At 27.0% G+C, this 26,541-nt stretch overlaps 2 protein-coding genes across 2 annotated transcripts in view; one reads left to right on the forward strand and one right to left on the reverse strand.

The window, feature by feature from the left end:
• The first annotated feature begins 6,141 nt into the window (after positions 1-6,141).
• On the forward strand, positions 6,142-10,477 carry LOC113383456 (apolipoprotein D-like). The gene is made up of 6 exons (XM_026621724.1): positions 6,142-6,145; positions 6,333-6,460; positions 6,646-6,785; positions 9,698-9,792; positions 9,865-9,957; positions 10,338-10,477. The coding sequence occupies exons 1-6, from the start codon at positions 6,142-6,144 to the stop codon at positions 10,475-10,477; spliced, it is 600 nt and encodes a 199-aa protein (XP_026477509.1).
• A 7,283-nt stretch (positions 10,478-17,760) lies between these two features.
• The window catches only part of LOC113383467, a 161,004-nt gene continuing 152,223 nt past the window's right edge, over positions 17,761-26,541 (reverse strand). Inside the window, exons 4-6 of the mRNA XM_026621734.1 lie at positions 23,907-24,024; positions 20,572-20,747; positions 17,761-17,855 (exon numbers count right to left, since the gene is read on the reverse strand). Of these exons, the coding sequence (XP_026477519.1) occupies positions 17,761-17,855; positions 20,572-20,747; positions 23,907-24,024 (389 nt within the window). The remainder of the gene's footprint in view (positions 17,856-20,571; positions 20,748-23,906; positions 24,025-26,541) is intronic.

Genomic DNA, 26,541 nt, shown 5'->3' on the forward strand with positions numbered 1-26,541 from the left:
AAGGTTTATTATTAGAGGTCTGTAAGCTTGTCTAGAATACATAAATAATTCAAAGTAGATAGATCATTGGCACTCGTAAATTAAACAGGAGTATGCTGATATAAATTTGTGATGTTTTATTTTGTATTTATAGTCATTGAGTGAATTGAACTCAAAACTTATACACAAGTTCGTTAGTGAAGAGATGTCCTTTCTATTGATGCTTTATAATATTTCAGTGTAAAATTGAACATTTTTGAAAAATATTTAAATTACAATCCAGACATTTCTAGGATCAAGGTAATTTTTTTTTTGTTACAATTTATTTTTGTTAATCAAGACTTTAATGTCTTATCAAGGTAAATGAATGTCTTTTAAAACGAATCTGAAGATGTCCTTTAAGATGAAGAGATTATGAAAAACTAAGTAAGAGTGTAATTTTTTTAAAACTGAAACCGATGTCACAAATCAGTTTAACAAAAATATTCTAAACGCGTGATAGTATACGCTGTTAGGGAATGCAATACCGATAAAAAATTTCAATACCGGTATTTCCATATTTTTGGGTTTTAAAACCGGTACCGGTAAAATATCGGTATTAATATTATCTATAAAAATGCGAATAAAATTAAAAGTTGCTTGTACAAATATAAAAAAAATATTTTTAGATTTATTTTTTTTCTCGGTTTTTGTTTTTAATTTTTTATTATATAAGTAACTTTAAATTTTGTTTAAAGTTTAATTTAATAGTAATTTAACAAAATTACATCCAATTTAAAAATTAATAAATTTGTTCTGAAAAATTTGAGCTTGAGTACCGAAAATATCAGTATTTTTAATTCTGGTATTAACCCTTTCGACTCGCTAATTCCGTGATTTATATGAATTTTACCGCCAGAGCGGCGGCATCCGAGTGGAAAGGGTTAATACCGACAAAAAATTGGGCGTGGTAACCCTTCAATTATCTATTGAATCGTTTGATGACTATTATCTTCAACGATAGTTTAATGATAGTAGGTTTTATAGAAGCTGATCTAGTGCAAGAACTACTACGAGCAAATACATAAATATTAATTAAAAATATATACTATTTACCCCCAAAAATTTCATTCTTATTCCATTCGGCTTAATTTACTCCGGTCCGCTGCTACGTCCTATGACACCCTGTTTATCATCATAATATACGGTAATTGTGATGTTCATGAATAACCAAGCCCTTCTAGGGTTACAAGTAATACCATAACGGTTATTGTATCTCAATTCCTCCAATATAAATCTGCTTCTCCCCTTTCAGAAAGTATTTAGCACGTCGTCGTCATTCCGTACATCTCGCGGAAATAATTAATTCTAAATTGGTTCTGCAAGTAATTGCCTGCATTGCGAGCATCGGAAGTGTGGTATCGAATTGCATATTTCGTAGGGGCGAAACGCGCGCGTAATTTGAATGTTTCGTTCCGGGATGCACATGCACGGCTACGTGTTTATTCAGGTGCGTCTGTGATTGGTTCGTGGTACGAACGCGGAATTTAAATCAGCGAGCTGCGCGCCAATTCTAAATGCCCTCGACATTTCCGGATATCGGATTCTGCACTGTCAGGCGCCTAGGATATTCGTTTAATCTATCCGACAATCGACAGGACTCTAAATCATTTTGTTGAGGTACTTTGGATACTTTGTACGGACTGAAAATAGTCTTGAAGCTTTAAGAATTTTTGTGCTGGTATCTAGAAATTTACAATACAGCTTCTATTTTGGACATCATTCATCATTCGCAATATAGAAGATTACAATATAATTTTATTTGAATACGAAATAAAATTAGTGATGCATGGCCTTGAGGCGAATTGCTTGAACCTCCCGTACCGTAAAAACAAACGAGGAATAAAAATACTTAATAATTGATAAAAATTTATTAATAATTAATATAATTTTTTTAATGTTTTCAAATAGATTATTATAAACACTGTAGTTTTCATTATTCGTATTTTATAAACAAATATAAAAGCCTATACATTTTACAGACAAAGTATAAGAGCTTTTTTGCTCTGTATCTCCGTAACGAATGGACCTACTTTCACCAAAAACTAAGTAACACGTCTCTTCTTAAATACGAATTGAGCTTTCGAATTATTCAAATCGGTTGATCCGTGCTCTCAAAATCGTGGACTAAAAATTGTATTCAAGCATACAAAATTTTACATACACGATAAAATATACTGTAATTATAATTATCCTTTTCAAAACAGTTAAAACAATTATTTATTGAAAAATATTTATTGATTGTTGATTTTTTTCCTCGAATATTTAATTCTGGTACATAAAGCTCCAGCAATTTGCCTTAAGGCACGATGCCAAGCACAACTAGTTTGTTATTGTTTAAGTCGATTATTTACATATATTGGAAAGTTCTTGTCTTAAGGCAAAATACTACTCACACATATATACATCAATTTTTTCTAAGAAATGTCAAAATATTCAATAACCTCAGAAACGTGTAGAAATGCAAAAATTTTCAATTTTTATGCTATTACTATAATTTGCCCTACGAGAAGTTTTTTTTTATTATCTCTAATTTACAACTGTCCAGTAAAGGACATTCCATAAATTTGATGAATTTACAATAGTCGGCCAAAAAGGGACATTGTATACTACAAGAGCATGTTGGAAAGTTTTCCATACGTCCGGAAATATTCTCAACCTCGAAATAGAATTAAATAATATAGTAATAAATCTTATTGTTTTAGGTGTAGACTCTTAATATCTTGCTTGTAATGAAGTCATTGCCAAGACATTTACCTGATTTGGAGTTTTTAATTATTTCCTTAACTTCTGAAACAGAAAATCGGATAGGTACAGTATCTTCAGATGCCTCAACATTTGTTGATAAAAAGTCATATATAAATTTTTCTACGAGAAGTTAACTGGGTTATTGAAAGGTATTTTGCCTTAGGGCAAGTTACACAAACTTCTCGATATATGTAAATATTCGGCATAATCAATACGAATTGAGATTTAACAAATTCTAAAATTGTCACGATAAAAGTTTGAAATTTGCGCACATCAATATTCTAAAATTATAGTAATTTTTACAATAAAACCTCATTTAATAGGCACGTTTTAGGTTACATGCTAAGACCATGACCTACTCCATCATATAATGTTTAAAATCGTGAAAAAAATGCTATTAAATACTAAAAAACGACCACGATTACCAAAAACTAATTAGCACAATTTTTACCTAATACCTCTAGACCAATTTTTGAATTTTTGGTCTAGCAATATTTAGAGTGTATTCTACATGCAATATTATTTATTACTCACAATTCCAGCTTTGTAACATATTATGATATTTTCACAACTCAATTGTGAATCGAGCTTTAACAATTTTTTCCTCATCTATGAATATAATTATAAGTTTTCTGCTACAGGTTGAAATTCAAAGTTAGTACTTAGTATTAGACAGTTCTGGCGATAAAAGCTCACGCTTTTCGCGCGAATAAGTTTTTTTCGCAAGCTTTTACGAGTTACACGCAGCGTGTTGCTCTATAAAACGATTTAAACGAAGTTAGAGTTTTAGTACACCTGATATATAATAAAACGAGACTGGTTATGTCGACAGCATAAAAAGCAAGATATAAGATCATAAACTCGGCATGCAGTACCTAGATAAAATTTCACTATGAGAAGTATAATCTTGAAAAAAAATCATTGTTCGCGAACATTACCACAAAATCAGATATAAAGTACTGGTGATAAATTTATAATAAAGAGGCTCCAGTAACTTTTAACCTATCATTTCAAAACTTTCATTGTAATCCTTTAATAATACTAAATACAAAAATACTAATAACTTATAAACGATTTACGATTATATAAGGTTAAGATTATATAAGATTAAGATTAATCTCAATTTACAATAAACAATAAAGATATTATTATTAAATAATTGATATCAGCAACTTTAAATAAGTTATATAAAAGTAATAACAGAAGCAGTCCAGAAAATTATTATAATAGAGAAAATGTATGCAATTTACGATTACATAAGGTTAAGATTAATCTCAATTTACAATGAATAATAAAGATATTATTAATAAATAAATAATTGATATCAGCAACAGTAATAACAGAAGCAGTCCAGAAAATTATTTCAATAGAGAAAATGTATGCAATTGTTGTTGATCTTTTTCACATTTTTGACTATTCTTAAAAATTCCGTGTGCACTGCTCTAATTTTATGTGTGTTAAGTGTTTATCTATTTAATATATTCAAATAATAGATTAATGCATAAAAAATTAATATTTTATTTATTTTGTTAAGTTGATCATATACTTTTTTGATCAATTCGATCAGCTTTATTTCGAAATTTATTTATATATCTTATTTTAAAATCCAACGTAAGCAATACAGATAAATTTGGCCAAACCAATTTAGAAAGGATAATACACGTTGAAAATCTCTTAATTCTATTATTATTGAATGTCTTTTATTTAAGCGTCTTAATATAATATCGAACTGTATTTCCGTTGCTTAGATATAGCGCAAATCAGGGTTGTGGCATAAATGTATTCAAAATATTTTAGTTTTGTAATACAATGTATAGTCTAGAATTATGTTCAAATTTTAACCAAATATATTTCAAAATTAACTCAAAATAAATATAAATGAACAATATATGTATTAAGAAAATACAGTAATTTCTACATATTCGAACAGTAAATCTAATTGAATACTAGTGTAACTAAGTGTAAGAAACTGAATAATAAATGTCATGTTAAAGCAATTTTATTAAAAATTATTGAATAATAGTAATTTTATATTGTTAACAAGAAGGCGATAGTTAATAGCCCGTAGAGTGAGTTATAGTAAACGCAAAAAATCTAAAATATTTTTTTTTATATATTTTTACGTTGCAAAGTCTTCTCAATTTTTTGGCATATCTCAGAAAAAAATTGATGTGTATGTGCCCGTGTGTGTTTGTATCCGTGCGCGGATACAATCTTTCGTCGACGATTTTGTGAATGCGGATCAACTGATTTGAATGATTCAATAAACTTTCGATTCGATTCCTATCAACTGGAAGACGTGTTGATCAGTTTTTGGCCAAGGTTTTTCTCGAAATTTTAAAGCTTTTAACAATTTGAAATTACGGTACGGAAAGTTCAATTTACAATCTACAAAACATTAAGTTTTATAAAAAATAATGTTCGAACAAAAAAAATTATTCATCATGTAATTGAATTTAAAATATAGTGTATTTATCTAATAAAATTTGAAATACGCTAAGTATTTTACAAGATCTAAACTAAAATAAAAAAATATAGGATTATCCAAAACCACAAGAAAGCAAACATGTACATATTTATTTATAAGACGTTCTTCAGATATATGACCCTGTTTTTAAAATATTTAAGAAAGAAGACTGGCATACATATATGCATATAACGTATGTACAACTAACTGTAAATTACAGTAAGCGTTTTAGCGCACATCTTATAACACTTGTTCCAGTAAGAGAAACGTATTTATAAAATTTGAGTTTGCATATTTAAAAGTATAATAAATATTATTTAATAGCAATTAAAATAATTTATTAAAAATAATTTATGTTGAATAAATTTGGTTAAATGTTTGTGAAACTATAAATTGTAAAGTTAATGCTTGTGTTTATCACGATATCCAATTGGTTTTAATGTTGAATCATTATTTATATTAATGTGAATATTATAGTGTGGCGAATATAAATATATTTAAACGTTTAATTGTCTTGTATAAATAGAGCATAAAAATTCATACAATGCACTATATGCACAGCTAAATGACAAAGTCAGTTGGGAGAGTATAAATATCAACAATTATATATGAAGTGCAGAGTAATTACATATTTTTCGTGATAAATATAATGCAAATATTAGTTTATCAAAAATTGTGATTAATTTATCAATAATTTAATACTTATTGCAATTTTATTGAAATTGTTTAATAATTCAATAAAGTCAATGAAAAGGGTATAGATGCCACTTGTAATAAATATAACTTAATATCAGACTTAGAAAGTAATATCTGATTTATTCGCACTTAAAATATTTTAATAATTCATAGATATGAACAATTTGCAAACTAAATATAAGAAAATTAATAAATATATGACTATATGATATATGCGTATGTATTTTGTGTGTTCAATAACCATTTATCTTTATTTGAAATAACAGTTAATTATTTAATTTAAATTAACATGTTAATATTTTCAAACAATAAGTTGCGGTTAATAATTCCGAAAAGCTCTTGTAGTAGATTGAAACAATTATTTGTTAAAAATAAATATTATAAATTTTCGTTTTCGTTACAGAAATAATCAAAATGATCAGCAAAATAATCTTAGTACTTGCGTCTTTTGTATTTTGTGTGCAGTGTCAAGTACCATTTTTAGGAACATGTCCAGAAGTAAAAGTCGTGCAGGATTTTGATATAACAAAGGTATTTTAAAAGTTTACATATCAAATTAAAAATAAAAGTCTATTTTATTCTTATTTGTTTTATTACTATATATATCTATGATTATTATAAATAAATCGATGAATCAATATTAAATATTAAAACGATAAATATTATTATCAATACTGTGAATGCACAAATTATGCAAAAGTGTCTCCTTATTTCAGTATGTTGGAAAATGGTATGAAGCAGAAAGATATTTTGCAGTTTTTCAATTTGGAGGAAAATGCGTTACGGCTACATACAAACTATCACATGAAAACTCAACCAGTTCAATAAAGGTCACAAACAGGCAGATTGGAACAATGTAAGTTTGCACTCATTATTTAAATTAATACTTAATACTGAATTATTACGGAAAAATACTTAAATTCACATTTTAAAATAATTGATTTTTGTACTATAAAATGAATAACTATTAATTAGGTAATTGAATTGATATATGATATAAACTGAGAAGAATTATAATTATTACGTAGTTTAACGAAAAGTTACTTCTTGAAATCTTGAGGCAAATTTGTCATTTTTTTGACTGTAGTCCTAGAAAATAATAAATTGATAAGCAATACATTTATGTGAAGAAATTCCTCACTGGGGACATGCACCTAACGGCAAATGACCTAATTGAGCCAAAGGTTCAGATTGGTTATGAAAAATAATAAAAAATAAAAAAGTCCTAAAAAATAATATTATATATATATATATATATATATATATATATATACATATCTTCTTGTATATAAAAATGAATCGCAAAATGTGTTGGTAAGCGCATAACTCAACAACGCCTGGACCAATTTGGCCAATTCTTTTTTTAAAATGTTCGTTGAAGTCCAAGGATGGTTCTTACGGCGAGAAAAATTCGAATAACTACCGGAAAAACCATAAAAAAGCCCATTTCTTTTTTTCATACAAAAGTTTCCTAACTAAAACCTAGAATCAATTTGAGCTTATATAAAGTTCATATTAAATAACGATTATTCGGATTTTGATAAATCTTTCTGAAGTTTGTTAAAGAAATTTTCTAGGAAGTATGTGATTATAAAGTACTAGAATGTATGTGCAATATTGTAGATATAAATGAAAAAAAAATGAAAACTATCATTTGCCAAAAATTTCAATTTACTTATAAACCTAGACAATATTAGAATATGTATAATAAATGTATGATTATAAATAAGAAAAATGAAATGTCAACATTATTATTGCCAAAAAGCAGCTGAGATGTACCAGAAATTAAAATAATATAATATACATTTTAAGAGAAGTTTGGATATCTTAAATAATAAACAATTAAATTAATTTAATCCAACATGAAGTACCAGTGTTATGTTATGGTTATGGTTATGTTATACCGTTTAAAAGACTTCAATTTTCAATTTAGTGTGAATTGAGACTCACCATTTTATTTAAAGCAGTTCTACATTTAACATTGCTCATATTATAAATGCATATGCATTTTAGCGTAAAGAGTAATTTGAAAAACAATAATTATTATTTTCAGATAGGCGGTAAATATTAGTATATTATATTAAAAAATTGTAGACACGGGTACAGAACAACGTCTGTTGGGTCATCTAGTATATATATATATATATATATATATATATATATATATATATATATATATGTTCCAAAATTAATTTAGCAATAAGTTATGAGTTATAGACGTTAGCAACACCTTGTCTGTACAGTTGCCTCAATGCACCATGCAAAAACGTAACCCTTTCCCATAATGTGTACCGTTAGAAGACCTTAATCTTGCTAAAAAAACTGACATGTCGCTGTCTTCGAGAATAATACAGTAGCGTAATATAACATAGCATAACATGATTTTGCATTGTTTAGTATACTTTTATTTATATATGATCCATGTTTTGATACTCTAATTAAATGGTGAATTTTTATCACTACTATGCACTATAGTATAATTATTCATTATAACTTTTCAAATTTCAACAGAAACGGTCCGGCATAATAGTGACTAACTTTTTTTGGACGATATGTATGAAACCTTGTATGACGATAGACTTCATAGTCTAAAATAACATACTAAAATATTATAGGCCTGCGATCAGCGGTCAATGTATAAAAATTTATTATTAGAATTTCGCAGCGCGTTTAAGCGATTCTAATCAGAATCTATGCTTTTCGTGCTTATGTAGGTTCAGTATTTTGTAGGTAGCTACTGATTACAGTTGACATTTTTAGAGCCCGCAATGGATGAAATGAAATGTGTCGAATAAGTTGGTTTAATTTATACAATTACAGATAAAATAAGTATATTTCGAACACACAATTGGCATTGATTTCTTTTTTTTGAAAAAAGCGAAATTTTTTTTTCGAAATAAATATTTGAATATTTTACCTAAATACCCCAGAATCTCAAATCTTATGAATTAAGTAGATTATGTATACTATAGGAAAGGGAAGTTCACGTAATTATTTTTAGAGTAAAATGCTACTTGCAACTCTCTATGCTTTCGATGTGTTTTCAATAAATTTAGTTTTTGCATAATATATTTATATTTATATTGTATCAAACTATAAAATTTGTTATAATTTATGGAAATGTCCAAAAAATGTCCCGAAAGAAATGTCCAAAATTTCTATTCACGAAAAAAATGTCTAAAATTTCCAATAAGAAGTATATACTGAAACATGATAATTTGCATGTAAACCTGTTTTGATACTAGTTATTTCATATATTTCCATTTTTACAAAACAAGGAGAACAACCTTTAAAAAAAGACAAAATAATTTAATGTTACATCATAAAGTAAAATAAATACTATTATCATGCGTTTTATTGCATTTAGTAAAGATTTAATAAACCATTTTATAATAAAAATTAATTTATCATTATAGAGAATAAATTAATCAACTGTTTTATACAAAAAATTCACACGGTCCTAAAATGCAAATTAACATTAAAAATTTACTTTTTGATTGATTATTCAACCGATTGAGTAAAATAGAAAAGTCTCTATATGATTTTATCCATGACCAATCATATTAAAATGATTGAATGAACAATCATATAAATACATCTCTATCTAATTATATGTAAATATATATCCTTAAATTATCAAACAGCAAAAATACATTACGGTAAAAAATAGCTACATTTATATGCAAATATAAGACATTAAATTTTACTGCCGGCTTATAGTATTTAAAATGAAAACATGTAATATACATTTTCATTATATATTTTTAGAACAGGAATCAGCACGGAGATTGAAGGATATGCTAAACTCGGAAATGCTAGAAGCACTGAAGGCAAACTTAAAGTTACTTTTCCATCCTTACCAGGTAAATATAATAAAAAACTCATTAAGTTATGTATTTTTGTATATTAATATAAATGTTTGATTAACTTTATAGTCGACTTTGATGCACCGTATTGGGTCTTAGGAACAGATTATGAAAATTTCGCTGTTGTATGGTCTTGCAACGATCTAGGATTTTTGAATACAAGTAAGTAAAATTATTTCATATTTGAAAAATAATACAATTAAGCAATACTGGAAAGTGATGAGAATGGGAGACCTACATTCACGATAAAAGATCAAAAATACTTTGCAAAATCTATGTCTAATTTTGTATAGTATCTATTAGAAAATAATATATTTGAACACATTATCTTCAACGCTTAAATTCCTGTGATTACTTGTCATATAAGTATAATATAAAAAACATTAAAACTCAATAGAATTCTCACTAAATCAACAGATTTTGAAATCGATCCTTACCCTATATTTTTTATTTTTGGTATTGATGATCTCAAACAACTACCATAAAAAGGAAAAACATAATCACAATATTGAATAAGACAATTAATCTTCTGTTTACATTAGGAAATGCTTGGATATTAACAAGACAAAGGAAAGCTTCTGTGGAAATTATGAAAAAAGCGTACGCTATAATTGATGAAAATAAAATAACAAGAGCTTATTTCATCCGCACGAACCAGCAGAGTTGTCCCAGCCAGTATTAAAGAAATAATAATAGTTATTTATTTTTATAACGTTAAGATATTTATTTTGTAGTATTAAGAAAAGCAGTTATATACAGGGCCGGTTCGACTTATAAATTTTTCATAAATTAAATAATATTTACGTTGAATATACGCGGTGATATATTTTCTTCAAAGAAAACATACGAGATTGGAATTATGTAGATGTAATGTATAATTTAAGAAAATGTTATATCTTGTACCAGTCCTATTTATATTAATATCAATATTGTTATATATTATACTGTGCCTTAAACAGTCTGTGAATTATTTGATATTATTTATTTATATGTAATCAATATTTATTTAATTTATTTATTTATATAACTTATTTATGTTATAGATATTTCATAATTATTGATCTAATTATTATGTTTGCTTTGTGATTTTCAATAAAGAAACTATTAACAAAAATATAGATTCATACTACATATTTATATGAGATCATTAAATGTTTCTAAAATTGATTCATAAGTGTTAAAATAAAACTCATTACAGAGGGCATCACAGATTCGACAGCTTTTTGTCACAAAATTATGTATACCTAGTTTGTTTTACCAAGTGTTAATATCAATTTTGAATTATCAAATTAATAATAATAATTATAATATCAACGTAGCCTAGAAAAATTATTACATATGATTCACTAACTCTGTTCATTTTCGCATAGTATTGTTAAAACTTATTAAACAAGTTATTTTTTCATAATACTTTGAAAGAAAATAAATAAAAAATGATTGTCTGATATCAAAACGTGCAGTAAATAAACAGCAAGTACGACCAGTTTTTTTTATTAAATACTAGAAAATATGTTATTACCAGGAAAATAATTTATAATAATTAAAAGTTGATGTAGTTAAATTCAATAACAGTTTAATATACTATTTACAAATTTTCACGTATTGTATAAGTGAATGTATTTTTACAAGTTAAATGTTTGCTTATACTTTCATGAGAGTTCATGCCTTATATCAATATGATTGATAGAAATTTGGCACAAATTTCAAGATAACGGTGAAAATCATTACTGTTTTCTATTAATGTCGAAGACATGTTTGAAGTGTTACGAACCACAGATATTTACAATCAATATAACGTTTTGATCTTACCGCTTAATTCACAAGTAATCGCGAAAATCAAACAGAACAACATTTTATAAAATATTTAGTCGATGTGTGATTTCAATACTTTCCTGATATTTTCAATTAAGTTCACATTAATAATGATAGTGCTTAATAGTTAATTTAAAATTAAAGGTGTTCTCTAGAGTAGAGGTATGAATTTTAGATCATTTTTAAAATCATAAAAAAGGCTAATTACTATCATTTCTTTTATAATGTATTCATCACAAAAAGTAATTTATTTATTACAAAAGCACAGAAAAAGGTAAAATAATGTTTATAATTTTAAAAATGAGCAGTTGTTGAAGTGGGGGGTCTCAAAGAATTGACATGCCAATAAATGCAACTCTCAGTAATCCGAAATTGAATAAAAGAATTATTAATCTAGAATGATATCGCAATGGTATATACTAAGATTAAATTAAAAAAAAAAAGCAAAAAGCGGACTGACTGAAAAAAAATCAATTTTCCTCACAACTTTTTTGAGTTTTCAAATTTTTTAAAAATAGTTAATATTGAAATTTGGTGATGAGGCGAGTATATGCTTAAAAAATGTCTATAAAGAAGATTCTCTGAGAATTTCAAGTTAGTCGGTCCAGCAGAACTTGGGAAATCGTGGGCATGGCGTTGAAAAGACGGTTTTTAGAAAAACGCAATTTGCTGTTCTATAATATCTATTCATCAAGATAATAATTTGCGTCTCAACATCACCAATTAAATAAATATTTTGCTGCAAAATTAATCTTGATGTCATGATAAATATATATATATTATAGAACAGCCCACATGGATTTAATTAGAGGTTAAGTGATTTATAAATATTCTAATGTATCATAATATTTGAGTGGCGCACAGATGACGCACAAATTTACTTAATGACACATGTTAGTAACAAATATATAAAACTTTTAATTATTATGCGCTTTATGTAAATGTTTATATAAAGAGCTAATGCTTATATATATATATATATATATATATACATCTAATTAACAATTTCTACGATATATTTATCGCAAGATTTTTCTGAAAAAATTTCGCGGTCACAAATGCAAAAAACTCATATTCCAGTTTCAAGACTCATCCAATTAGTTATTTACAATGAGCATTTTAAATTTGCATCACTTCATACTTTGGTATAAAAACGCATTTCCACTATACAAATAGATAAAGTGCATATCTGAGTTTTTGCTTTATCATCATTGTATTTGCCGAGGGCTTAATTGCATACGCGGAAGAATAAAGTGCACACTTTTTTGTTAGACAACAAGAATTTAAAATGTATAATGATTTAAAAGTTTCTTTGAACAAAACAATGCATGTAAAAAGTAATACTATCTATAAATATACGCAGGTTTGAGTATTGTGTTATATCAACGTCATTTAACCAGTTTTTTATCAAACCGCTTGTATCCAGATGAAAATTTACAGTTTGTTTTTCATGTGTTTTATTTACTCGTTAGTTTGTTTGGTTTGAGATCCGAACAGTAATGTTTTGAACATGGTATGAATCCAGAACGTTTATACATAAAATGGAAGCAAATAGAGAATTCATAAAATAGTAAAATATTATGTAGATCACTCAATAGCAAAACTCAGCAACTACACTCAAACTTTTTTACGACATTCTTGACAAAGATGGAAATTTATCCTAGATACTCATCTTAAATATTCATTCTAACCATTGTTTTTGTTCGTACCATTTGTTCTTGAAAACAAGTTAATTTTTTTATTATTAATTATACGTTTCGTCACTTCATGTGTGTTATCATTTTGCAAATGACATTAGTTGAATAACTTAAATTGTCAAGTTTAATACGTCTGAGGCATTAGGTATCCTCTTTTAGTTTTAGATTTAAATTATAACTATTCGAGCAGCCTGTTGTCAGGCAACAGTGACAACGATTTTCACTTGGAAATATAAATAGCAATATGTTTCCAAGTGAAAATAGCCCTCACCCGGCATTGTTGCACCATATACTTGCCATATTACAGAGATTGTAATAAAAAAATTATCATACAGAGATGTGACAACTGTTTGGGTTGCCATCTGTAATAAAACAAATGTAGTTTGTAAGATATTGATCACAGCTCATAGAACCCATAAGTTCTGATCGCTATTCAAATAAAATTTAAAAAAAAAAAAAATTATAACTTGTGTGTTGTTCTTTCTTATTTAAGTTTTAAAAATATTTTGTTTTTGTTATGGCTTGATTTGCTAAATGATGACACACATCAGGTGTCTAAACGTATAATTAATAAAGAATATTTTTCTTTTAACTTTTTTTTTATTTCGACGAATTGTCTATGTTTCGACGAATGCTAATATTTTTCATCGTCGAAAAAGAATCGATATATATATATATATATATATATATATATATATATATAATAATTCAATAATGACTTGATTGTTTAGTTAATCCTAAAAAGAATTTTGAATTAAATAATAAAGTACGTAGTATCCTTATGTTCCAACATTTATTTAATATTGCTTAATAAACAAAACGTATAATTTTCGTATACATAGAATTGCCTAAAATTATCTAAATAGTTAAAAGAATTATTTACATAAGGCAAAATACTTTAAAGATCATGCTATTGTAATTATTTTTTACATAGTATCATTTAACCAAAGGAAAACATCTCCATATTATTCAACACATAATAGCTGATATTAAGGTCTAATCAGATTTCAAACCTATAGCTAGAATAATTCTCCAATAAAAACGTATGGACAAAAAATCAGTGTAACATGATAATTACGCGAATTTTACACATCTGAAAAACATAAGTGATTTTGTGGTAATTTTTAGTCTAATTAATTTTTAATTCATTAGTAAGTAGATATTTACATTGCTCTTATAATCTAAGGAATTTTAAGAACTTTTATGACGGAGTATTAAAATTATTTACGAAATTTTATCAGTCAGTTTATATTATATATGTTAAATCACTACACTGGCATAGTTCAATCAATCATGTCCAATTCCATAAAACACTTTTTTTTGAATGATGAAGATTTTAAGTATTTGCAAATAACTTATTATTAAAACAATATTTTTAACACTGCGTGTTGGTCGAATCACATTTTATTTTTTGTTGCACATTTAACTTATGCAAACAGTCTTTGGTAAATTATATAAAATAATATAATGAATTAAATCCTATTACGCAAGCTAAGGAAGGGAAGAGATAATTAGTAAAATACACTTAAATTTATTACACATGAAAATTGAATGTTTGTAATAGAATGAAAAAATGGTTTTGATTATACTGATACTAACAATGTTCTCTGCAAACTATTTCTTGAACAAAGTTTGTACTTGGTGTCAAGTTTTTATAAATGCAATCTGACAATGGTTTTTTCCCACCGTCAGTATTTTCCTTCAGATATTGATTATTACAAAATATATCAAACTAACTGCATTTTTATTTATTTCTATTGAGAACTATTAACCTCATTAAAAAAATTGTTAATAAGTTATCATGGTGAGTATATACTAAAATTATTAATAGAAATACAAAGCTAAAAAGTTCCCATGCAATACTTACATATTGTGCAAGATATATAAATGTTAGTAGATGAAGACAAGGCGACAGATCGTTAGCAGAATCAGCTAAAATCAGAGTTATTTCCAAATATTTTTATGAGAGATTATTAATAAAAAATTAAAATAGAATATTAATTAGCAGTTACAAATGTAATTCTAAATGATTCCTTTCTAGCATATTATTAAAGCTTTACAAATTTTTCACTCCCTTATAACTTTCATTCAAAAATTAATCATATGAGTAAGTACGCGAAGATTCTAAAATGATTTTGGAATTAAATTCGCCTTCTGAAGATTTTTCCTTTTATTAAGAACATGAAACCGTACAAACGATCTCGTATTTTCTAAATTGATTCGCAATCGGATATCCGCACAGGTAAATTTATTTTGTCAGTAATGAACCTAAATCATGTGACGCGCATATAATGGAACTTGCTCATACCGGAACGAATTTTTTTTAATAAAAAACCTACAGATTTATGATAGAAATAAATGAAAAATTAAATAAAATTTTCTAATTCAAAGCATTAATTTAAAAGAAACATTTTGTGGAATAGTTAGTTCAATTAAATGGTACTCGCTGAGAGATAAATTCTCATTAGAGATTCTTAAATGAAAATTAAAGTTGAGTACATGTAGTCGATGTAATAAAAACAATATATTTTTAGTTTGAAAATGCTATTCGGTTTCCTAAATTGCTTAATAAAATAAATGGTAAATTATATTATAGATAAAAAAATGTTCTCTCTAATAGCAGATAATAATGTTAGTACAAGTCATTGATAATTATAAAATATGTATTGCTAAACAAATTTCTATATTGCTAAACGATTTTCTTTTATTCAAAAAGCTATTTCAAGAAGGACGTTGAAAATTCCATATACAAAAATTATTTACAATAGAAATTAAATTTTGAAGCGGTTTTTATATTCATTTCCCTTGAACTATATTTGAATCAAATTCGAAAGGATGGTACATAAAATACCTTATAAAATAAATATATAAAACACCAAATGATTGGTATATAAAATAATTAGTGCGTTGTTTCACAATTCCAACCACAAAGGCTATTTCACAATGCAACATACAAAAAATTCCAAATCCTTTGATTTACCTCAAAAAAGTTTTTTCCAAATCGATATCTATTTTTTTAACCACACAATGCATAAATTATACTATGCATTTTTTCCTTATTTTAATTTTTTGCCCATGATTTGATATGAATGCAGATATTCGTTTCAAATTTTATATTTGAAATATGTCTTTTTGATTTTGAGATAAGATCGTGAAATATCTATTTATAAACATTTTACCACAGAATAAATAGAATTAACTCTTATACAAAATTAATTATATCAATAATAAAATGAACTAGTATTAAAATTAGAAATTCTCGGGTAACTTCAATTTCATTTCAGAATATCATAATTATTATTACTTCAATATTATTTTCATTGGGCAACTTCAAACTTTTATCTAGAATCTGTTGGTTGTTGAAAGGGGTTGAAATTTGTATTTAAAAGAAAGTAGTATTAAGGAAAACACTAAGAAAAGTAAATGTCTTTAGTTTCTAATATATAATTAAACTAATTTTAAATATAATATAAATGTGTATTGTCCAAAAACTATTAAAACTGATAACTGCCAATGTTAACATATTTTTTCAACATTATAAATATTCTTTTTGTATAGCACAATGCAGTATGCTGTATCTCTCCTTATTTTAATTTATCATGTTTTATATTTCACAGCTACATGTATTTGCTTTAAATCACACAGTAGAAAAAGCTTTTTTGATTTAGTCGTACACTCAAAGCAGCTAAAACCATTTTTTTGTAAATATCTATATTATTTACAAAATGGAATGTATATGCGAAAGCCCATGTCACATTTATTATACGAATCCCCTTTACTCGTAGCAGATTCGACAGACGCAAAGCGAACGTGCATATTTCGATAATCCTCCAATTGACAAATTACTATTTGCCGGTGAATATTGCTGATTTATTGTATCACCAGATTGCAGAGTGGCGATTTTATAAACACGATTGTGTAACACGAATTTAAAAGATTTATGTTCATTGTGAATATTAATTAATTAAATTATAATGATGCAACAAAATATCAAAGAGAAATGTTGAACAAAATGGAAATTCATAAATAATATTAAGTACCGGATAAATCTAATCAATACAATTACATAATAAATACAAAATTCTAAAAACGCACCGCCAGATAAAAAGCAAGCATAATCCCTCAATTAATCAAGAAATCAGTACATAGTCTTGCAAAAATCGCGGAATCGCACAATCGCGAAAGAGTATGCGATAATATTTTTTCTCATCTAGAATGATAATGCTTTTTATGTATTTCGAACTTCATTTTATTTAAATATTTTATATTAGTTGAATAAAAATAGTGAATATGCATTCACGAATATCTAAATTTAAAAATAATATTTTTAAATTTAAAATGACGCGATTGAGTATGATAAATTGATTCTTGTGTTACGACTTCTATTAATCATATAAACAGTATATTTCAGGCTTATTAGTATTAAAAGCAGATATTTTATATAAGTAAAATTATATTAGCACTTACCAAAAGTGTGATTCCTGGAAGCAGCAGCCGTCAAATCTGCAGAAGCTGCTGTAAGATCAGCTGGAGACACCGCTGGTGGACCTCCTGGTACGAGAAACAAAAACAAAAATATAAAAAATGTAGAAAATACTACTCTACATGCTATATGTCTATGAACCTTCATTGATAGTATTCAGCTCACTTATTACAAATCATTCACATTTCTTATATTAACCCTCTATGAACTCGCGTGACTTTTAAGTCACATTCAAAATCTTTCGATATTTAACAAATAATTATGACTTTTTTCGTGAGATTATTCATGAATCTTAATTCTATAATATTGTTAGGACAGCCAATATCAATAATTATATCCTTTGCTAGGCTATTCAACCTGATATAACATTTTCATATACAAAAGTGCAAATATTAGAGGCCGCCGTAGCTTGAAACATAACATATAATTTATTAATAATAAAAAAATTGTTGAAACAGATTTTTCGTTTTACATATGCATATAAAGGCTTGTAAATACTGATTTTATGTTTCTTTATTTTTTTGAATGTAAAACAAAATTTAAAATTAATTCAAATACGCATTTTTAATCTTTGTAAATAAGCATTTTACGTATTATTAATTAGGAAGTATCTTTATACTGTCAAATTTAAAAAACACACTATTTCAAAATATCGGTATATAAATAAAGTACACAAATTTTGAAATATTGCATTGTTAACAAAATGTATTTATTATCATTTTTGCAAAAATTATGTAAATTTCATTCAGTAAGCCATCGATAATAGAGAAATGTTACCCTCCTACCCCAACAATTTCCTTCCCTTTGGTCTGTCATATTTTTCAAGTGCAGTATGAATTACAGACATTCAATTTTCTACGTGAATAGACTGAATGATATAGAAATGCGAATAGTACAATTATTTCCTATGCATAATTCAATGAACGCAACACAATATGTGCGGCTCAAATGATACTGCAACGTTCTCTATAGGCGCGTTGGTCCGGAGTCCGGAATCGGTGTTAATTATATAGCCGGCTTTAAAATACGCCCGGAGAATGCATAATGTACTATGGGGCACTAATCAAAACCAGCGAGTCAGTCGTATTAATCATAAACTAATTACCTCATTATTTTAATATGCATTGCACTGCGTAGAAGAAAGGCTGCATTGGGTAAATGACATATATGAGAACTACGTTTGGAGAATCGCAAATATATTGCATTTTGCGCACCCAGATTAGTTACGCGTGATAAATTATTGCTATGGTATCAAAAATTTATATTACCCTAGCTTTCACAAATTTTAGTCACAGTTTTAGAGAAAACAAAATAAATCTTCAGGATAGTTAAAAATTTCGGGAAATAAGTGTAAAGGTGAGCAAGGATCCAATATGTAAAAAAATGGGAACCTAATATATGCAGAAAATATTTGTAAATTATTACAAAATTTGATAAATTTTGTAATAATTGAGAGAAAGAAATTTGATAATTCATTAAATTTCATTTTTTAACAATTAATAAAAAAAAAACAAACCAAAAATTGAGAAATAGTAATAGAACTATTCTTAAGAGGCACAACTAGTGTAACCGACTAAAAAAATGTAATTTGGGGGAATTTATATCAAAAAATACTTTATAAATCATTTCAAAATTTCAAGAATACATTTACACATGTTTTAAGAATACATTGTAAAATTTTTGAAGAAAAAAATTAAATATTTTTTAAGTTATCGTCGATCTCCAACGGCGCGAAAAAAAGGCCCTTCACTGCTGCAGTGATTTCGGCCCTCTACGTAGATGAAATTGAAAAAAAAAATCTTATTACACTAGATAATATTGTCTGTAAAATGACCTTCGATGAAATAAAATTGACAAAATGGCGGCGTTTAAAAAAAATCGATTTTTACCCAAAATTTTGGTCGTTTTTGGACTGCCAAAATTCGATTTTTGATTCGATCAAAAAATCGATAGTTCATTTTACAGAGAACTATATATAGAACATGTAAAAAAATTTGATTGTGATCGGATCATTTGTTTTTGAGTAATCGCTGCAGCAAATTCGGAAAATGCTGTTTCGAGAAAAACGCGTTTAAAGTTACTCGTAAAGTGATCGTTTACTATACACTACATATATATACTCTTTAAATGGCTGTAACTCAAAAACTATTTTGAGATACCGATTTAAAATTTTGGTATATTATTTTTAAAGGTATAACCTATCGAAAAATGGAAAAATTGAAAATTCGATTTTTTGAAAATTTCACACTAGTTTTGCCCCTTAATGAAATAGATAAGATAGATAGATAGAACTGATAACTGACATTTAGAAAATGATCAGAATTACATTTATTAACGTTAGAGAAATTTAAGTAAGTTAGGACAGACTTTGCAAATCTGCTAAGGCCACAATTTTTTCTCTATTTAAATAATAGATTGTGAAATGTTGAAAGTATGTTTAAAATTGAACTTATGTTCTGAAAGCATGGTTTTGAACTGACTTGAATTCTTAGAGTTTTCAATATGTCGATTTTCTATATATATTGAGAATTTTCTCCACATTACAATCGTTGCAGTCAATCCTATAAACCGAATCAGTAATTCTATGAGCTGGAGTTATAGACTTAAGAATATTATATATATATATATAGTGAAGTTGTAACAATAAGTACAAATTGCATGTAATAACTCAAGTTCATTAGTTTCAATGTCTTATGAAAAGCAGTACATGTCGAATCGATTTATTAGATCTGTTTCCACAATTCAATCACACTTATCACAAATTACTTTATCATCAGGCCTGACCTTTATAAACAAGTCCTTCCTGTTTGAAGGTATAATTGGTATCCGGCAACGATAGTTCGCATGACATTTCAGCCGGATCTTCCGGCAACTCTTCTGTCCTCACTTCGCTACTGACACGAACTTTGAACAACAAATCATTATTCTGCGTGATATCGGTGTCTGTCTCACTTAGTTCGCTGAAATAGAAATGATATATGGTGTATCTAGAAAATGGGATTTATTGGTATTTTTAATGGCATTTTTATTTAAATAAGAATTATTATGAAATGTTAGATATCAGTGGAATATTATTATTTTGCTCATTTTGGTTTTTTGACTTCCCGAAGGGTAAGTTACAGTAATCGCAAAAAAATCGAAAATGAAAATTTTTATATATATTTACGTTTCAAAGGTTTCTGAATATTTTGGCATACCTTAGAAAAAATGGAAGTATGTGTGTGTGTGCGTGCAGATACAAATTTTCGTCGACGATTTTGGGAACACCGATCAACCGATTTGAATAATTCAAAAAACATTCAATTAATTTTTGGCGAAGGCAGGTCTAGCCGTTCCGAAAATATGGGGAAAAAAGTGCCAAAAACGGTAACTCAGTTTTTAAGAGAACGGAGCGTCGACTTCCAACTATTCAAAAAATATTTTACCTGTATTGACAAGATGAAGAACTGATTAAATTTTTAGGAAGGCAGGTCCAGCGGTTATGGACTCTCAATAAAAATAAGTTAAGAAAAATGTCCTTTGGCGGTCAAAAATGTTTATTGGACATATGTACATCAAATTATCAGATATTTTATAGAGATTTTAATAATGTGTACACATTTGTGTAATTTTTTTTGGGTTCCTTACCAAGATTTTTAATTGCTGTACGGTAAGTTCCAGCAATTTTCATGCCATGCAACCTGGGATGCCATGCACCCCACTAGTTAAATTTTGTATCAAAGATTTTAATAATTGAAAAAAAATACAAACTAAATTATATAATAATTGAATAAATAGGATTCTAATAATTAAAAAAAAATAGTAGTATAAACATGAATCGAGCATTAATCCTTCAAGATTATAATAATTAGTATGTATTTTTTTGTTCAATTTTATTCTGCAATCTGTATATATTATTACATTAAGCAGAAAATGCTGACAAGATCAAGTTGATTGATTACAAATTAGTAGATACACCCAGTGGCGTATTTACAAGAGCTGATTGAAATACGAAAAAAATAATAAACACAGAAGAAAAAAAAACAATAAAATATAGCAAAATGAAGTTTTTTTTTATTTTTTTTTTAATTTTTTTTTCTTGAATTTTTTTTTTGAATTATTATAGTTAATTTATACTATATTAGGTCTTCAGGTAGTTTTCTAACATTAATATGTATGTAATAATGAGTATGTATATAGAAATTACTTAAAAAAACTTGGTCAGTTAATAAGAAACTATGAATTGGACAGTTTTTTCTTTTAATATAATAATGGTAGCATGACGCCATACAATATTTATTTGTTTCTGATTACAACGGTTCACTCAACTTTGTTTTAATATGACAACTAATATTAAAAGTATGCATATTTGTGTGTTTATTTGGGCAGACAAAATTATTATTATTAATAAATAGATAGTTTAATCAACATTTGGTAAATTATTTGGACCAATTTCTAATTTCCAATAGTAATTTCAACAAACAAAAAATCAACGTTTTGCAATCATTTTAATAATTAATTAATGTTTACTATTTACAGAATAGAATAATTTACAGAATTTAAATTTGTAATAAATTTAATTGTCTAGAGATTTGGAAGAAATTATATGAATATAACAAACTAGGAAAAAGTTTTTGTATAAATAATTCAAATATTTCCAATAAGTTAGGACTTTTTGCATTAAATAGGTATTACATGAAAATATTTGAATATCATTGATGTATATGAAATTGTTTTGAATATTTCATAACATCAGTGATGGAATAATCATTAAATTAATTGACATAAGAAAACCGTGATACGTGTAACAGCTATTATGATGTAAATTTAAAATCTGCACTTGAACATTATTCAACAATTATTAATATTGTATGCATATATGAATATAGAAATTATTAGAGCGGACTTGGATGCATGCATAATAATTCGTCGCCAAGAGGAGAGTTTCGGATATTGAATTATGGGATACGCTCTCTGAAGCCGCAACTCATCTTGTTAGTAATTCCTGATATTACGAAGGATAATGGAATTTCAGTACATGTACGAAATTATTGGACTATTCATATAGCGAACTTTTCGACCGCCATCCTGAGTAATCTGTGTTAAATTATCTAATGAATTGAACGAAGTTGAATAATAAAATTAAACGTCAGATCTCATATTTTTGCTAACCCAGTTATTGATTTTTGATAGTCCACACAAAAATTAAAGCGTCGCCTGTGAAGTTTTAATGCATTTGTCGTGTTTTTCTGATCCTAAATCAAAAGACCAGTCATTTTACCCCATACTGGCAATATAGCAATAGCAAATACATCAATACATAATAATATATGAAATCGAAATTAGGAAATTCTGATCCGAAAATAAAAATTTCTATTTTATCTTGGTATATAAATATTAATTCAATTCAATTGTCCTAATCTATTTAAAAAAATATGTAATATATAATATCTGAAGATAATATTTTTACATTGCACTTTTAATTTAAAATATTAAATAAATTATAAATACCTAAATTGATAATTGCACGCTTAAGTGAAAACTTTATTGAATATAAACGTTCTATTGAACAAGCTAAAATAGATTTGCTATATTAATTTGCACAGGCTTCTCTCATTCCATTTTCCCTTTTGCAAATGTACACAAAATAACAGATGCAAGAATAATATGGAAAACTTTAGGCAACATTTCACGCACCTATGCGCATTTCACAACAGAGTTAATAAAAATTTCAAATTTAATTTCAAAAATCTAAAAATTGCAACAGCGTTATTCGCGCTGATTTATGTTATGATATTGCTGTGCAAATTGAACGTTTGCGCACATAACAAAAGCCAGTTGCTATGTCATGTGCATACAATTTTGCACATTGCAAACTTTAAGAAATCGTACAGAAAGACAGAAATATAAGTTATAAGTGTTTATCCTGTCCGAAGGCGAAAATAGACAAGGATGATACTTGGTGCTTGGAGATATTTTTGCAGATAAATTTCATATTTTAAAATAAATACCTCATGTGATTTGAGTGGACACAAAATTTCTATGCATCAAATGCCACAAGATTTAAATTATTCAATAGTGCTTTTAGTTATGAGCCTTATTTAAAATACATATTTTGATTTTATTATATTCATACTCACTTATTTGCAATTCGCATGGTTATGATTGGTGATGGATAGACACCATGAGCCCAACAAAATACCCTTATTGTATCATCGTCCACTTTTTCTTGCCCCAAAAGAAGCATCGATTGAGGCACTGCAACAAAAAAAAGTTATATAGTGACAATATAAAGTAAAAAAGAAAAATTATGTCCAAACTTATAAGATCATATCTTTCTTATTTTTTTATTTTCCAAACATCTAGGAAATAGTTTTGAAGAATAAGTTTAACAAATTACATTTTGATTCATTGTAAGAAAGGTGAGAGATGAGCGGAGTCTCTAACAAGGAGAACCTCAGGTTTAATCTTCTGGGATTATAATGAACCTTCGCATGGTCATACAGTTGATAGTCAAACAGAACACCTTAAAATATTTTAGGCCTATGAGAAGTAGTATAATTATAAAAATTAATTAAAGTTGCGAAAAACTTGCTGCGCTGTAGTGCATATAACACTTTGTAAGAAACTGAATAAGTTTTATATCACTGATATTAAATTAATCGTTCTTTCTAAAAACAATAATAAATATTTGTTGTCAAAACAACAAACTAGTGGGGTGTATGGCATCGTGCCTTAAGGCAAATTGCTGGAACTTCCCGTACCGTAACGAAATGTTCGAGAAATACTGAATGTTTTCAAATAGATTATTATAAATATTGTAACATTGTCTAAGACTTATAAGAATTATATAAACTGAATTGCAAAGTTGAAATTATTTGTTTAAATATATTAGAACTTAAGTCAGAATTAAATAAAATCTGATTTATTATCGATATACAAAAAAAAATTTTTTTGAAAAAAAAAATATTTGAACAAAATTTATTATTTAACCAAAATCAATTATTTTGTTAAAACAAGCAGAAAGTTCTTTGAATCATTTAAATCGGACGCTTAGTTCTCTCAAAAACTGCCACTTTTTTAACATTTAGCTCTGTATCTTCGAAATGACTGGGCCTACCTTTGCCAAAAACTGATAACCACTTCTCCCAATCATTGCTAATTGAATGTTTTTTAGATCATTCAAATCGTTCTCTCAAAAACTCGATTTTCATTTTCTGCACTCTTTGCTCTTTATCTCCGTAACGGCTGCACCTGCCTTTGCCAAAAACTAATCAACACATCTCCCTATCAACAGAAATCGAATGTTTTTGAATCATTTAAAACGGTTGATCCGTGCGCCCGAAAACGTGACCGAAAAATTGTATCCATACATACATACATACACACACATCCATTTTTTCTTAGGTATGCCAAAATGTTCAGAAACCATCAAAACGTCGAGAAATGTAAAAATTTTGAATTTCGATTTTTGAACGATTACAATAACTTACCCCATGGGAAGTTAATATGTCTACTAGTAATTTTTTATCAATTTGGAATTATCAGAAACTATTACGAGTATTTACTATGGAAAATTGATTGCACAACTTCGAATTGCATCTGTCTGGTCTTTGTATTCTTCGAATATTACATCCACATAATTTTAATAGGCTTTTAAACGGGCCAAAAAGTTTTAATTTACATTTAAATAATTTATTAAGAACATGAAAACAGTAATATTTAAATAAATATTAAAACTATGGCTATAAATCTTGATAAATTTCGCATTATTCATGAAGCCTTTTGATAAAATGAAAGTTATAAAATTATGATAAAATGAAAAGTTAAAAATTCAATTAGTACAAGCGCAATATATTACATTACTGCGCCCGATTTAATTAAAAAGCGGCAAAGTATTGCATTTTTTCACGTCGCGTAATATATTATTAACGGCCCCCTTTAGCAAACACGTGTTTCACCCAACAAATGTGTAATAATTGGCTCGATCTATACCTACAAATAAAATCATTCCAATCATATGATGATATTGCAATCAACCTCTGTGTCAATCAAAATCATAATTGGATTGCACCCATTAATACCAGAATACAATGGTTGTTCTAAAATTCAAATTTCAATTAACGCAAATCTAATTGACCAACAAACTGCAGGTTAGTAATTAAGTACAATAATGGCTTTTAATTATTTTGTGTTAAAAATGAAGTAGCATTTTTTGCAGAAAAAACGTATAATATTTATTGGGTTGTTTGTGTTAACTTTTGTTTTTGTAACAGTAATTTTTACGTAAATGAATTAAAACGTAAGTAATTTTTACGTAAATGTAACGAGTTTTCTTTTTCTTTATAGTTCAAATTTATTGAAGCTATATATATCAAGAAGTGAAAAAAAGGACTGTTTTTTGTTAGAATTTCTTTCGAAGTTTATTAATTTCTACTTTTACGGTAAAGGTTTAGAGAGAACTAATTATTTATTTTTAATTGTATTCTTCGTTTATTTTTTGAGCTTGTTTTATAATTGTGGGATCAAAGTAGACTGGAGTCATAATATTTATTTTTGTAAACAAAATATGTCGAATTGCATTTTTAATATAGTTGAGGAAATTATTAATTACAAATTAAATCATTTACACATAATAATTGCACCATTTAAAATTGGTATTGATATTCTATGCTTATTCTTCTGTTTTAAAATAGTTTGATTCAGAGTGAGTACCTATTTGTAAAAAAATGTTCAGACTAATTGTAAGAACATAAATATGAAGCTAAATTGTAT

Source organism: Ctenocephalides felis, unplaced genomic scaffold, assembly GCF_003426905.1.
Source record: "Ctenocephalides felis isolate EL2017-DRISC unplaced genomic scaffold, ASM342690v1 CF-g0.4_SCAFFOLD_00845, whole genome shotgun sequence".
NCBI lineage: Eukaryota > Metazoa > Arthropoda > Insecta > Siphonaptera > Pulicidae > Ctenocephalides > Ctenocephalides felis.

Excerpts from the sequence above, each read along its gene's own strand:
- LOC113383456 (XM_026621724.1), top strand. Across the intron at positions 9,793-9,864 it reads TACTTTTCCATCCTTACCAG|TCGACTTTGATGCACCGTAT; the intron begins GTAAATATAATA and ends TTAACTTTATAG. Across the intron at positions 9,958-10,337 it reads TCTAGGATTTTTGAATACAA|GAAATGCTTGGATATTAACA; the intron begins GTAAGTAAAATT and ends TGTTTACATTAG.